This window comes from Xenopus tropicalis, chromosome 3 (assembly GCF_000004195.4).
Source record: "Xenopus tropicalis strain Nigerian chromosome 3, UCB_Xtro_10.0, whole genome shotgun sequence".
Taxonomy (NCBI): Eukaryota; Metazoa; Chordata; class Amphibia; order Anura; family Pipidae; genus Xenopus; species Xenopus tropicalis.
Genome location: NC_030679.2, coordinates 26,377,688 through 26,392,543, shown reverse-complemented (window position 1 = coordinate 26,392,543; position 14,856 = coordinate 26,377,688). Strand labels below are relative to the sequence as shown.

At 37.9% G+C, this 14,856-nt stretch overlaps 1 protein-coding gene across 2 annotated transcripts in view; it reads left to right on the top strand.

Moving 5' to 3' along the window:
- jade2 (jade family PHD finger 2) overlaps positions 1 to 14,856 on the top strand; it is a 120,555-nt gene that overhangs the window by 25,590 nt on the left and 80,109 nt on the right. For both annotated transcript variants that reach the window (NM_001374818.1, XM_012958514.3), the window contains 3 exon segments: positions 5,290 to 5,347; positions 5,710 to 5,792; positions 13,012 to 13,169. In NM_001374818.1, the coding sequence (NP_001361747.1) occupies positions 5,290 to 5,347; positions 5,710 to 5,792; positions 13,012 to 13,169 (299 nt within the window).

Sequence of the window (14,856 nt, the reverse complement as noted above, 5' to 3'; positions counted from 1 at the left end):
CTACATGGCCCTGTGTGAAAAAGTAATTGCTCCCTGAACCTAATAACTGGTTGGGCCACCCTTAGCAGCAATAACTGCAATCAAGCGTTTGCAATAACTTGCAACGAGTCTTTTACAGCGCTCTGGAGGAATTTTGGCCCACTCATCTTTGCAGAATTGTTGTAATTCAGCTTTATTTGAGGGTTTTCTAGCATGAACCGCCTTTTTAAGGTCATGCCACAACATCTCAATAGGATTCAGGTCAGGACTTTGACTAGGCCACTCCAAAGTCTTCATTTTGTTTTTCTTCAGCCATTCAGAGGTGGATTTGCTGGTGTGTTTTGGGTCATTGTCCTGCTGCAGCACCCAAGATCGCTTCAGCTTGAGTTGACGAACAGATGACCGGACATTCTCCTTCAGGATTTTTTGGTAGACAGTAGAATTCATGGTTCCATCTATCACAGCAAGCCTTCCAGGTCCTGAAGCAGCAAAACAACCCCAGACCATCACACTACCACCACCATATTTTACTGTTGGTATGATGTTCTGAAATGCTGTGTTACTTTTACACCAGATGTAACGGGACACGCACCTTCCAAAAAGTTCAACTTTTGTCTCATCGGTCCACAAGGTATTTTCCCAAAAGTCTTGGCAATCATTGAGATGTTTTTTAGCAAAATTGAGACGAGCCATAATGTTCTTTTTGCTTAAAAGTGGTTTGCGCCTTGGAAATCTGCCAAGCAGGCCATTTTTGCCCAGTCTCTTTCTTATGGTGGAGTCGTGAACACTGACCTTAATTGAGGCAAGTGAGGCCTGCAGTTCTTTAGATGTTGTCCTGGGGTCTTTTGTGGCCTCTCGGATGAGTTGTCTCTGCGCTCTTGGGGTAATTTTGGTCGGCCGGCCACTTCTGGGAAGGTTCACCACTGTTCCATGTTTTTTGCCATTTGTGGATAATGGCTCTCACTGTGGTTCGCTGGAGTCCCAAAGCTTTAGAAATGGCTTTTTAACCTTTACCAGACTGATAGATCTCAATTACTTTTGTTCTCATTTGTTCCTAAATTTCTTTGGATCTTGGCATGATGTCTAGCTTTTGAGGTGCTTTTGGTCTACTTCTCTGTGTCAGGTAGCTCCTATTTAAGTGATTTCTTGATTGAAACAGGTGTGGCAGTAATCAGGCCTGGGGGTGACTACAGAAATTGAACTCAGGTGTGATAAACTACAGTTAAGTTATTTTTTAACAAGGGGGGCAATCACTTTTTCACACAGGGCCATGTAGATTTGGAGTTTTTTTTTCTCCCTTAATAACGTAAACCTTCATTTAAAAACTGCATTTTGTGTTCAATTATGTTATCTTTGACTAATAGTTAACGGTTTTTGATGAGCAGAAACATTTAAGTGTGACAAACATGCAAAAGAATAAGAAATCAAATAGTTTTTCACACCACTGTAATTACTCCATACAGGAGGCAAAACAATCAGATTTGGTGTATTTAATGTTTAGGCTTAATGTATAAAGATCTAAATTATATAAAGATCCCTTTTAGGGAAAACACCAAGTCTCAAACATTCTGGATAACCAGTTGGACAGCACTGTTGTAGATAATAGATTTCCAGTTTATTTCCAAGTAGATCCTATTCCTGTGCTAGTGCTATTATTTCATTATATCTTAGTTGGGATCGAGTACAAAGTACTGTTTTATTATTACAGAGCAAATGGAAATCAGTTTTATAAATTCAAATTATTTGGTTACAGTGGAGTCTATGGGAGATTGCCTTTCTGGATAACAGACCCCATACTTGCTGTTTACTTCCTGTAGCTGTTTACATTGTACTGTATAATGCAAAACAGCAAAAAGAAAGCAAATTCAAGGAATCGTGGAAGAGTTTCCAGTAGACTCTTGTGCAGCATAAATAGATACTAATAATCAAGCATTTAAGCAGGCTTGTATCCAAAGCCAAGAGCCGCAGGGAATAAAATTATGAAAAAATACACGCCATGAAAGCTGTTATTGTGAGTGAAATGTTGCATAAGGGAGTGTTTTTATGTAATTTTATTAGCACAGTAACTCCAGGGTGTTTTCCCTCTAACAAGTCCCTCAATTTACTCCTGTTTAACTGTCTTTAGGGCAATAGCCCTGTGTGCCACATTTTAACACACATACAGAGATGAACATGAACCACAATTTGTTTAGTTGTGAACAGTTCAGTATAACAACCCTTTTATAAAACCTGCATGATTATTGATTAAAGCGGAGTGCTAAAGTGCTAAAAGGCATGTAGCAGTAATGTTACAAATAAGAGAAGTCTAAAACAATGTCTTTAATGTGTACAGTGTTTAATTTTTAGGTAACCTTAATTGCAGTCTCAAATCGTTGAGTCCTAAATATACACGTATTTAAAAGTACCCATTGCATGGTGTCCTAGTATGTATTATATATAAATCTTCCATATGTCCCTTCAGACCCTTTCGGAGAACTAGACACAAGGGTGTAATGTTCTATCACCCTCTTGTTTCTGGGTTAGTAGAGCTCCTGTGCCAACAGCTGATGCCGCTACCTCAATGCAAGGCAGATAAGGTTCAGGGTGTTAAACAATAGGAGTAGAAGCAAAAGCCTCTTTTTGAAGAGAAACCAAGAATTAGGTTTTCCTCCATTTTGAAGTAAAGCCAGAATAGGAGTGGTGCTTAAAAAAACATTTAATGAACTGCTTATAGTAGTTGACAAAACAGCCAAAATCGTTGGATTGCCTTAGTAGAAGTAGGAAGGCCATTGCTCTATTGCAGATACTTTGGTGGGGTCCAGAAATTATGTAGCCCACGAAAGGAATCTTGGGTACTTTGATTATGATTTTTTAGGGCTTAGCATACAGTGATTTTTTATTTAGACAAGAAAGTACATAATGAACCTGGAGGCGATTGCTTGATAAGTCTTTGGAGAAAATTAGACTATCGTCTAGATCAGGGATCTCCCAAACTTTCTTACTCGTGAGCCACAGTCAAATGTAAAAAGACTTAATGGAGGTACCAAATAAGGGCTAAGATTGACTATTAGGCAGCCTCTATGCACACTATCCGCTTACAGGAGGCTTTATTTGGTAGTAAATCTTGTTTTTATTCAACCAAAACTTGCCCACAAGTCAGGAATTCAAAAATAACTACCTGTTTTGGGGGCAAAGAGAGCAACATCCAATTGGTCGGAGAGCAACATGTTGCTCACGAGCCACTGGTTGGGGATCACTGCTAGATACAGGACTGCTAAATGACTTCTTTCAAGATGTCATTGACAGACTTTTTAAAGACAGCCAGAATACTGTAGAGCTTGGAAGGCAACAGCATATATTTGTAATGCCCATCTAACATTTATCTTGCCAATTATTTGTACCTTGTGCAGGCTAGAGGGTTAATGATGAAACTCTGAGTATCATCTCCTGTATAATGTACCAAGATTGTCCTAAACTCATCAAAATGCAGTAAATTAGAAGCTTGGTGGGGATTTGCAGTTAATCATCTTAGTACCATACCCTGTGCTTTGTACTCGTAAGTGTATGTAATACAAGTAAAGGATCTGTTATCCTGACTGCTTGTGACCTGAGGGTTTCCTGATAAGGGGCCTTTCTGTAATTTGGATCTCCATAAGTTACGTTTACTAACAAAAATTAAAATTTTAAAGGAATTCTGTCATAATTAAATTACACTGGTTTACATTGCAAATAATTTACTCTTCCATTTCCATTTTTATTCTTAAACCAACAAATTTTTTTTTATCTGTAATATTGGTGTGTAGGCAGCCATCTCAATGCATTGTGCCAGATTCTGAGCTTTCAGAAGGAGCCAGCGCTACACAATAGAAGTCCCTTCAGATGGGCAATAGTTTCTCCTACATGTCCTAAATATTCTGTCCGTTAAACTTGTCACATAATACAGGGTTTTTCTTGCTTGGGTGCTATTCATATGTCTGCCACTAGATGTTGCAAGTGAGCACATTTTGCAATATAGACAGTTTCTGAATTATTAGGTCTTTACAATGCTGAAATCTTTTTAGCTCTCAGAAAACCTGCTTTTTGGATGTGTAAGGCAGTTAAGCTGGCCATAAACGCACCGATAATATCGTACGAAACCTCGTTTCGTATGATATTTGGTGCGTGTATGGCAAGTTGGTGAGTCGACTGATATCGCAAGATTTTGATCGGGCGCCATAGAAGGCGCCTGAGCAAAATCTGACTTCAGGGCTGAATCGGCAGAAGGAGGTATAAAGGAGGTATAAATCTATTGTTTCTACCTCCTTATCTGCCGTTTCAGCCCTGAACGGTTAGTGGCGCATTGTACGATCTTTCGTGCGACCGATGGTCGCAAGAAAGATCTAAAATCGCCACGTGTGTGGCCACCTTTTAGTGGGGGCGTCAGAAATCATTGCCTCATTGTATTTAATGTGTTTGGGGCTAAAGTTTTCACTGCTTCTCATTGTATTTAATGTATTTTGGGTGTCTCTACCCTTTGTATTTCACTGTAATTAATGTATTTTGGGTGCCACTTCTGCTGCCCCTTACTGTATAATGTATTTAGGATCTAGAATTATTGTTTATAGAAGTCAATGTGCCATTATTTACAAGTGCATACATTGTGTAGCTATAGCTTAATTACTGTACAATCTAATTGAAACTAATGGCACATGGGGCAGTTATGGGACAGTGTATTTTAGCTTGCAGAGAAATGCCTGAAGTCATCCTAAATTATTGGGAGGCAGTATAGGCAGTTTTGCTTGTTTACTTGCTTATTACTTACTTGGTTTTGCCGATTGGCTGCTTGGAAATAGAAGGAGGGAGTGATATCATTTCAACTGTAGTGCAGCAATAAAGAGAGACTGAAGTCACATGGCTGTGGAAAGCCCCATGTCAAAGTTTAAAATTAAATTGTGTTTAAAAAACTGTCTTCCCGTATTTATGAGCTTTCTGACTAACAGGCTTCCAGATAATAGATCTCAAACCTGTATATACAAGTGCTTTTGCTACCGTGTGGATATTCATTTGTAGTAACAGTGAGTGTTGCAAGAATGGTAAAAGATGTATGAGAATGCTATTATAGAGTCTGCTACAGACCTAGTCATTTATAACAGTCAAGAAATGTTAGCTTTAAAACAAGAGGCCAGTCACCTGATACTTTCTGATGATATACATCGAATACATCCCTTTAGCAGCATGATGCTTTCTTCTAACTTGTATTAAATATCATTTATTTAAACCTTTTTTTTTTAAATCTGATCATCTGGAACGGATAATCTAATTATTTTCCATTTTGTTGTTTCCTTTATACAGATGGAAGAAAAACGGAGAAAATTCTCAATAAGCAGCGATGACTCTGATACCACTGACAGTAAGAGATGTTTTATGATTGTTGCCACATATAAACCAAACAGCTGTAACTTTTAAACTTCCATTAATCTTTATGTAATCATTTCTGCACACACTTGTGGATTTGAGAGGTGGTGCAAAATGAACAAATAAAAAACAGATTAATGCCCTGGTACTGTACCAATAGAAAATCTAACCATATAGTTGAACAGTGCCTCATAATTATGGTGAAAAAAGTCAAACATTTCTGTCCCACTGGGACAGTACCATCTCAGAAATGTTATAATAGATCTTTAGGTTTACGTCAATTGGTAAAATATAATAATCTTCATAAAATAGAAGTCGTCAAAATAAAACTGCTAACTCTTGCCTTGTTATGTATAGGTCACATGACATCCTCAAGAGGCTCCAAAGTCCCAGCTGCCAAAACTACTTGGACAAGACAAAAAGAGAAGAAACCCTCTGAGGTTTGTTATGAATCTGTATAGTTTGTTGTTTTCTCTTAATGAAACTTTGATGATTGTATATAAATATATATTATTTGCAACGTATTTATAAAGTGCAACTTTCTTTTCATGGAATTATATTCAACTAGTGCACTTATAGAACATACAGCAAACAAGCACAGACAGGAGGGCAATAAGAGGCGCAATTTACAGTGCACAATGGAAGCCAGTTTTGACCACTCCCCTTTTTTAAACTGCACCCACTTCAAACCACACCCACATTAGATTTTAATACCATTCCCACACAGCAAAAACTCAAATGGTTGGTGCTCAAGGGATATCACCCTTCATTCATATATACGAAAGTCCATTATGTCATATTAAGACCTCCAGCACATAATTACACATCTTAGGGACCATATAATGATTATTTCCAAATGCTACAGCAGCATAGGGCAGGCAGAGTATGGCACACACAGGCAGCATAGGGCAGGCAGAGTATGGAACACGCAGGCAGCATAGGGTAGACAGGGTATTAAACACAGGGAGCATATGGAACACACAGGCAACATAGGGTAGGCAGGGTATTAAACACAGGAAGCATAAGGCAGGCAGAGTATGGCACACATAGGCAGCATAGGGCAGGCAGAGTATTGAACACACAGGCAGCATAGGGAAGGCAGAGTATGGAACACACAGGCAGCATAGGGTAGGCAGAGTATGGAACACACAGGCAGCATAGGTTAGGCAGAGTATTGAACACACAGGCGGCATAGGGCAGGCAGACTATGGAACACACAGGCGGCATAGGGCAGGCAGAGTATGGAACACACAGGTGGCATAGGGCAGGCAGAATATGGAACACACGGAGCATCGGGCAGGCAGGGTATGGAACACACAGGCAGCATAGGGCAGGCAGGGTATGGAACACACAGGCAGCATAGGGCAGGCAGGGTATGGAACACACAGGCAGCATAGGGCAGGCAGGGTATGGAACACACAGGCAGCATAGGGCAGGCAGGGTATGGAACACAGGGGGCATAGGTCAGGCAGAGTATGGCACCCACAGGCAGCATAGGGCAGGCAGAGTATGGCACACACACAGGAAGGGTAGTGCAGGCAGAGTATGGCACAGGGGATTACAGTCTTAATCTGGGGTGTGAACAATGCAGGGGAGCAGTTAATCTCATTACTGCTGCCATTTAAATCTTACACAAAGGTAAGCAGTCACAGCAGCCAGACGGGAAGGGGGTGGGGCACACAGAGTGCACACTTGGGGTCATGGGCTGCCAGTGGGACAACACTGAGGATAACTGACTCTGGATACTTTGTGGTCAGAGTCAGACCCAGACAACAGTTAATAAATTACATTTAAAAATGTTTAGTAAGCTACTAAATCTTTTTATATAATATATATTTGGAAAGCTGCTTAGAATTACATTTTCTTTCGTTATGCAAAAAAAATAAATAAATAAATAAAACAAAACAACAGTTTTCGGGTGGAGGACTGTTGGAGATGTGAAATAAAGACACATTAAGCCATACCCCATGGATCTGATCAAATATAAGACTGTTCTGGCAACAGGTTTCAGATCTTGTTCCCAGTTTTACAGACTCTGAAATAGAGGATTTAGCTGTATGTGTTCTATTACATAAGCAATGTCAGCTATCCAATAAAAGTGAATAACCCTGCCAAACTTACTCAACACTGTAAAAATGCTTATTTCCTAGATTTTGGAAACTTGAAAAAGTACCTTCTGTAAAAGAATGGCTTATAAAAGTACAGGAAATTCATGAATTTCAGAAACAGATAACTACAGCAGAAATGGTTTTACTGGCAATGTTTTAGAGAAGCTCAGGAATACATAGATTTAATTACAAAAGGAGCATGTAGGGACTTAACAAGCATATAACGTTTTAAAGATTCTTTAATACAAACATACTGCAGAATGCCCAGCCCATTGATAAAAACTAACTCATTTATTTGGTCTCTAAACTTTATTATTGAGTCTTCCTTTATTTTTAAAAATTACACTTTGAAATGAGCTCTTTTAACAGTTATGTTTTTCTTCCACTTTTGTTTGTAAAACAGTAGTGGCCTAAAAGATTGCAACCTTTGCACTATTCAGAACTTCACGTATACTTTCTGATGTGAAAACTTTACAACATTTTTGCCACCCTAAACTTTTATATTTGGTAGCACGCCTTTTGAAATTATAATTTAAATTAATCAATTCTTCTGCGCATTAATTCACTTTATAAACTGTGTGTTTACACTGAACCTAAAGATTAAATACAGAAAACAGTAACCTATAAAGAGGTAGAGAGGGTCCTTTCCAAGAGAACTTACAATCTAAATAGAAAAGATGTATGTGCCAGGATATGTGCCATTGCATATTATATTAAGCAGCATATAGTGTACACCGACAATCTTTTAAAAGAACAATAACACCAAAAAAGTGTTGCATAGCAGATAAGCTCTGTATAATGCAATGGGATTGCATTCCTAGATTTCTAAACTAATTGTATAATACACACATAAGCTTATCTTTTATGTAACCTCTTCTTTTGCTGTATAAGCTATAGTAGTGTTTCTGAAGCAAATACACCACTTTTACCAGTGTAGGGCAACAGTACATTATAATTAAATACATTTAAATCACTTTAATTATTTATATAGTAGAAATTTGGACACAAAATGGGAGCGTTCTAGAGAAGAGTTGCAACCCTTGCAAACTATACAAGGAGTAAATGAGAGAAGTGTTGAGGAGCAGGTCAGTAGAGGAGTGTAACAAGTGTGTTAGTGAGTGCCTGGTGGTGCAAATTTATGAGTTTGAATGCCAGGGTCATTGGTTTGAGTTTTATTCTGAAACGTGGTGGAAGCGAGTGCAGAGTATGGTGGAATGGAGGGACTGGAGGAGGGGAGGGTTAAATAAACAGGGTCAAAAGCAGCTTTAGGGATCTAGGAATATTCGTTAGAACAAGTGGTTTTTAGCCAAAGCTGGTAACAGGTCATTAGCTGGGTTTGAGCAGTTTCTGTGGATTGTTGTGGCCTATTATTGCACAGGGATTGGTGTTGATATTTAATGTCCAGATCCAGTTTTTCTTTTGTCCAAAACGTTTTCCCAAATGCCTCGGCAATCCCATAGTTTCATGATGCTTCCCCCAGACTCAAGATACCCAGTTCCAGAAAACTTAATCTCAAATTTTTTCTTATCTGTCCTCAGGACTTAGATGGATTCTGGCTTGTTCAGGTGTGTTTTGACTAATTCCAGTCAGGCTTTCTTGTGTTTTTTTTGTCAATCATAGTGCCACCATTCATTGAGTTGGCAATGGATCATGTGAGTAAAAACCATAGTACCTTTTAGAACTTCTAAAAGGTACCATTCATTTGTTTCAGTGCAGTGTAGGATTTCTGTGTGGAATAAGATAAGATATTTTTTTTTGTCCAGTTTTTTTATTTTTGAGGTGTTCCTTTGCAAATATATATGCAGAAATATGCATGTGAGTAGCAAAGCATTGTGGCAGAACTTATTATTTGAAAAAGGTACCAGTGTCAGTCAGACAGGACTGAGGATTTCTTTTAATGTGTTTAGCACAGTCCTGGGTTGCACATTTACAACTATTTTGGTGCATTTTCTTTATTTCTTTGCTATGCACTTTTTCAAAACTTGAAAAAAAACTCAGTAGCTTGCTTTCAATCATTTTCCCATACCTTACTTTAACAATAAGGTCTTTGAACACCTATGTTTCACCTTTTCTGCAGTTACAATTGCATTTTCTCCAAGCATCATGTTGGCTATTACTTTCGTGTTTCAGCTTCCGAAACAGTTGCTCACATTGTTTGTTGGAGCAATTAACATCATCCATACAAAAACGTAAAAGGCCTGTTGCTAAGCAGCTGACTTTTATAGACAATGTGTACAAATCTGCAAAACCCAAGAAATAGTAAACACTTGTATAACAAAAAAAAAAATGGTTTCATTTTGTAGAATTTCCTCTATTCTGTGAGGCCTCTTGTTCATCCGATTCCAATTACACATTTATTCAGTTCTCATAAATAATTCAGAAGTGTTTGAGTAAAATTAGTAGTTTTTTTTTAACCTTATATTAGGCGGTTCAGAAGTGAGAGGCATTTGCTAAGAGTTTCAGTAAATTACATTTTTAGATCATTTATATGACTTTATGTTAATACATTGTGCAGTTATAATTTTTAAATCTTTATAATAATAATAATAATAATAATAATAATGAGACTTTTGTACATAAAACAATTGTGTTTGTTTTATGGCAATTATATAATAGTATGTCTGATATACAATAACCTTTTACAGGATGTTAAAAATGTATGTTTAGAATAGGAAGTTACAAATATAGGTTGTATCTAAGGGGCTTCTTTTAAATTGTACATCTTTAGGGAAAGAATTTGGTATCTAGAGTTTAATATGACTAGAATTAAATATAGAAACCCTTAAATGTGTGAAATTATTGTCCACAGTGGATTTCTCAAAGCCACTCATTCATATTATATAAAGGCTATTTATGACCATTGGAGACAAACATCACCAGTGATGTTGCCCATAGCAACCAAGGAGAACTTTGCTTTTGTTTTCTAACTTGTAGGCGACCAAATCCAATTGCTGTTTGGTTGCATCGCCAGTGATATTTGTCTATTAATAAATATGCCCAATAGTGTTCTTATATCTAGTACAATTCTCTGTTAAATCTGAGAAATTTCATTGTACAGGGGAGCACAAATTTACCTATTTGGTACATCTCATGAAGTAGTAGCTGGAGTTCTGGTTATATTTAATCATTTGAGATTATTCCTGACCTGTCATATATTTTAATGGGGCTCTCCGTAAAATGGAAACTTTAGTGACCATATTCCCCAATCTATCTAGATTTTTAAATATGTGATACTGTTTGGATTTATTGATCTGTCTGGTTACCAGTAGAGGGATATATATTTCAATAAACCATATAAAGACACTGTATGGAAAAAAGTATCTGGGCATGTTTTTAGCCCAACATATGCAGACACTCCATCTACAGTTACATCTTCAGAGTGTATTCTGCAATGTTTCAAATTGTCTTGGAAACAATGGGAGATTAAACTAGATGCAAGCATTGGTTAAAGTGGTCGCCACTATAATGCCAGCAGTAAATTTTGGTGGAGGAGAAATTATGTTCTGGAGTTATTTTTCTTGGTTATGCTCTTAGGTGTGGAGTCGAAAGCAATTTTTGGGTACCTGAGAATTGGAGTCAGAGGAACCAAAAACTGAGGAGTAAAAGGATTTATGTACCAACTCCACAGCCCAGAGCTGTGGAGTCAGAAGCAATTTGGGTACCTGGAGTGTGAGTCGCGGTCAGAGGATTTATGTAATTCTACAGCCCTGGTTTGGCTAGGGACCCAAGTTCCAAACTTGTGCCAGCGCTTTGGGAAAGTTTTTTTTTTCTGTTTCAACACAATAATGTTAGTGCACAAAGTTAGGTCCATACAGAAAGTTTTTGCTGACATGGGAGTGGAAGAATGTGTGACTGGTCTGCACAGATCCATGCACCCAAAACAAATGAACACCTGTTGACTGCTAACAGCAAGCTAGGTCTGATCCCCAGCATCGCCGCCCAATCCCACTAGTGCTTTTGTGGACCTGTATAATTTGTTCTGTATCACAAATATACAGGTATGGAACCTGTTATCCAGGATGCTCAGGTAGGCTTTAAGTCTATTAAGATCTATTATCCAAAATGCTCAGGACCTGGGGTTTTCTGGATAAGGGATCTTTCCTTAATTTTGATCCATATATCTTAAGTCTACTAAAAAATATTTAAACATTAATAGGATTGTTTTGTACAGTACAAGGTACTGTTTTATTATTACAGAGAAAAAAGGAAAAATGAGAAGTATTGTTTAAAATAAAGTCTATGGGAGATGGCCTTCCTGTAATTCGGAGCTTTCTGGATACTAGATTGCATACCTGTATAGGCGACACATGCAGCAACCAGAAACATCCTATTATGCTATAAGTATGATATAGGCAAGATATTCTAAGGCAATATGCAGTTGGTCTTTATTATTTATTCTGTGGTTTCTGTGTCTTGATTGTACTGTACTGTACTATGTTACTGGCTAGAACTCCTAGCAATCTATAAAACTGATGGATTCATCACATGAATTACGAAGTACAAGGGCAAACTAATTAGTTGGCCATGAAATACTCAATAAGAGAAATGCACTATGAGGTGAGAGGTTAATCTGTAATTACTTAGCTATTCCCCCGGAGTCTCTTTTTCAAGAATGAGATCTTGCTTTAGAATAGTTTAACAAATTGGAGAGCTGCTTTAAATGTGAGTAAAAAAAAAAAAAAAAAACTCTTTGCCTGTGTTCATCTGTGTATTAATTTTCTTGCCCTCAACATAATATCAATGTGCATTATTTTCTTAAACTATATTGGAATATTTTTAAATGAAAAAAAATAAAAATATTGGGGGCACAGAATTTAAAAAGATTTAAAAAGTGGAAGAGGGGGGACCGCGACGTTTCAGGACGGGGAAGAAGCAGGGTTGTGCTGTCATGGGGTCATGATGTGACAGCACAACTCTAGCAACAGCAGGGATTGCCCGACCGCTGCGTCAATGTTAATGAGTCCTGCCTGGTTTTCCTAATTTGGGAAACCGGGCAGAAGGTTTTGACCGGGACAGCCTTTCCGAAACCGGGCTGTCTGGGTCAAAAGCGGACAAGTGGCAACCCTAGGATCAATGCCCTTTGTGGAAATAATTAAGTAAGTTATGTAATCTAATGTTGGGTTTTTCACATCTATACCCTGACTCAGTGTGGCAAATACCAAAAAGGGGCCTGCTTTACATGTATTCAGGGAACTGTTAAAAAGGAAAAAGTATCAGTATAAAGTCCATGTAGATTTAATATTTCACATGCTGTGTAGTTTATATATTTTTGTTTACCGGTATATCATTTGTTTCCAATTTCTTTCCTCAAAAGGTAGGAATCCACATATTGTTTTAAAATTACTTTTTATTATAGAAGATTATTAGAAAACAGTTTCAAGATTAGTCTGATTGTAATTCATATAATTATTGAAATACTAGGTATTGACTGTGTATTTTTAATTCACAAGGCGATAAAGCACCCAGAATCAAGAGAGAGATTGTTTAAGGGGTGGGAGTTGCGTATTTTTGTAACCATGGACTTTGAAGTCTTTGTTACACTTTTTCTTAGGTTTTCCGCACGGACTTAATAACTGCTATGAAAGTCCCAGACTCGTTCCAGTTCGGCCCAGATGAATTCTACATACTAGCTGACCCTTGGAGACAGGATTGGGAAAAAGGGGTCCAGGTGCCAGCAAGTTTAGGAACCATACCGCAACCACAAGTTAGGTAAGAGTCCTCTTTTGTGCAGTTTAGTGAATCCACATCCATTACCTGAAAGCATTTTCATGATGTTCATTACTGTGGTCATATATATAGTTTTAAAAGTTTGAATTAGAGAACCTTAAAGAATAAAAGGCCTCATTATTGCAAAAAAATAAATTGTGTAGTTAATTTGGGTTGAGAAAGGACAATAGCGCATCGTCTTTATTCCCTCCAAATGATCTCCAGCACATATGTATAGACACATATAACTCCAAAACTATATTATAGCTTTTCCCATAAAATGTGTATGTTCACTAATAAATCTGCTGTCACAGCATCATCTGGCATGTCATTCCACAACCCTCACTGCGAGCCATTTCTGCTCCTTCTAGAGAAAGTTCATTTCCTCAAGTCTAAAGTGGGTGACCTCTTGTCTTTTTTTTTTTTATGAGATAAAAAGATCCCTGGTTAACAGTCTATAAAGTTATGATGTTTATAATCATCCAATTTGAAGGGACAATTCCTCACAAGGAAACTTTGGGCATTTTTGGAAAATTGAAATGTCGCATATGTTTTCTCACCAGCCATTTGCATTAATGCCGGAGGGAAAGAATTTGCATGAGGTTAGTCACCCATGGTAACAAAGATTTTTTTTTGAGGGCGACTAATCTCCTCATGTGCCAGTACCCTTGTAGATTTTTTTCTCCTATCTTCCCTCCAGCCCAGATATGTGGCAAGGCCACAAAGGCCCAGGCCTGGGGTGGCATTTATAATCTGGTACTCCAGTCCTCTGTTTATGGTAAGATTGGTGAAAAGCATAATTATTATTTAAAAAAAAAAAATTTAAACATCCAAAAAACATGAAGGGACAGATTTATCAAATTTGAGTTTAGAGCTTAGTACATAAAACCTCACCCATGTTCTATTCCTTCCCATGGGATTTTTAGAAGCATATTTATCAATGCGTGAGAACGTGGGTGAGCTTTTATGTATTAAGCTCTAAACTCACTTTATAATAAATCTGCAGCATGTTGCGTCCAAAAAAACCATGCAGGAAAGTGCAACTCTTGGGCTCATACAACACGATGCGTATGGCGTATATTTATGGCAAGCCGCGCCATGTGCTCCTACCTGTGCCTGCACCTGAATGAATGGAATACGCTTGGGTGCAGGCACATGTAGCCGATAACCACATAAAAACGCGAGAAAATACAAAGTTGCACGTTTTTATGTGGATTTCGGTTACATGTGCCTGCACCCAAGCATATTTCGTTCATTTGGGTGCAGGCACGGGTAGGAGCACATGGCAAGCATTTTTCAGCTTGCCGAAAATATACGCCATATGCATCGTGTGGCATTATTAGCCTTAATGCTTGTGAGTACAACCAGGCAAGATTTAATGGAATCAATTAACAAATGTGTTTAGGTGCTCTCAAGCACGCGATGAACGCATTAAAAAATATCTCGTGAGTTAACCCAAAGGCTAATGCTACACTAATTCTCATCCTGTGGATAAATGTATATCTCTTGTGGTATACTCTGCCTATTCATTTGCAAATGAATCACCTGGCTCTAATTTATATTAATTGCATTTGCGTGAAACACTGAAACTAAAAACTATCAAAGGATTTATAAACTATCCCTATGTGTCGGTGTCGGTAACACACAAAGTATTAATTGAATAAACAAATTAAATTTGTGATACGTTTTC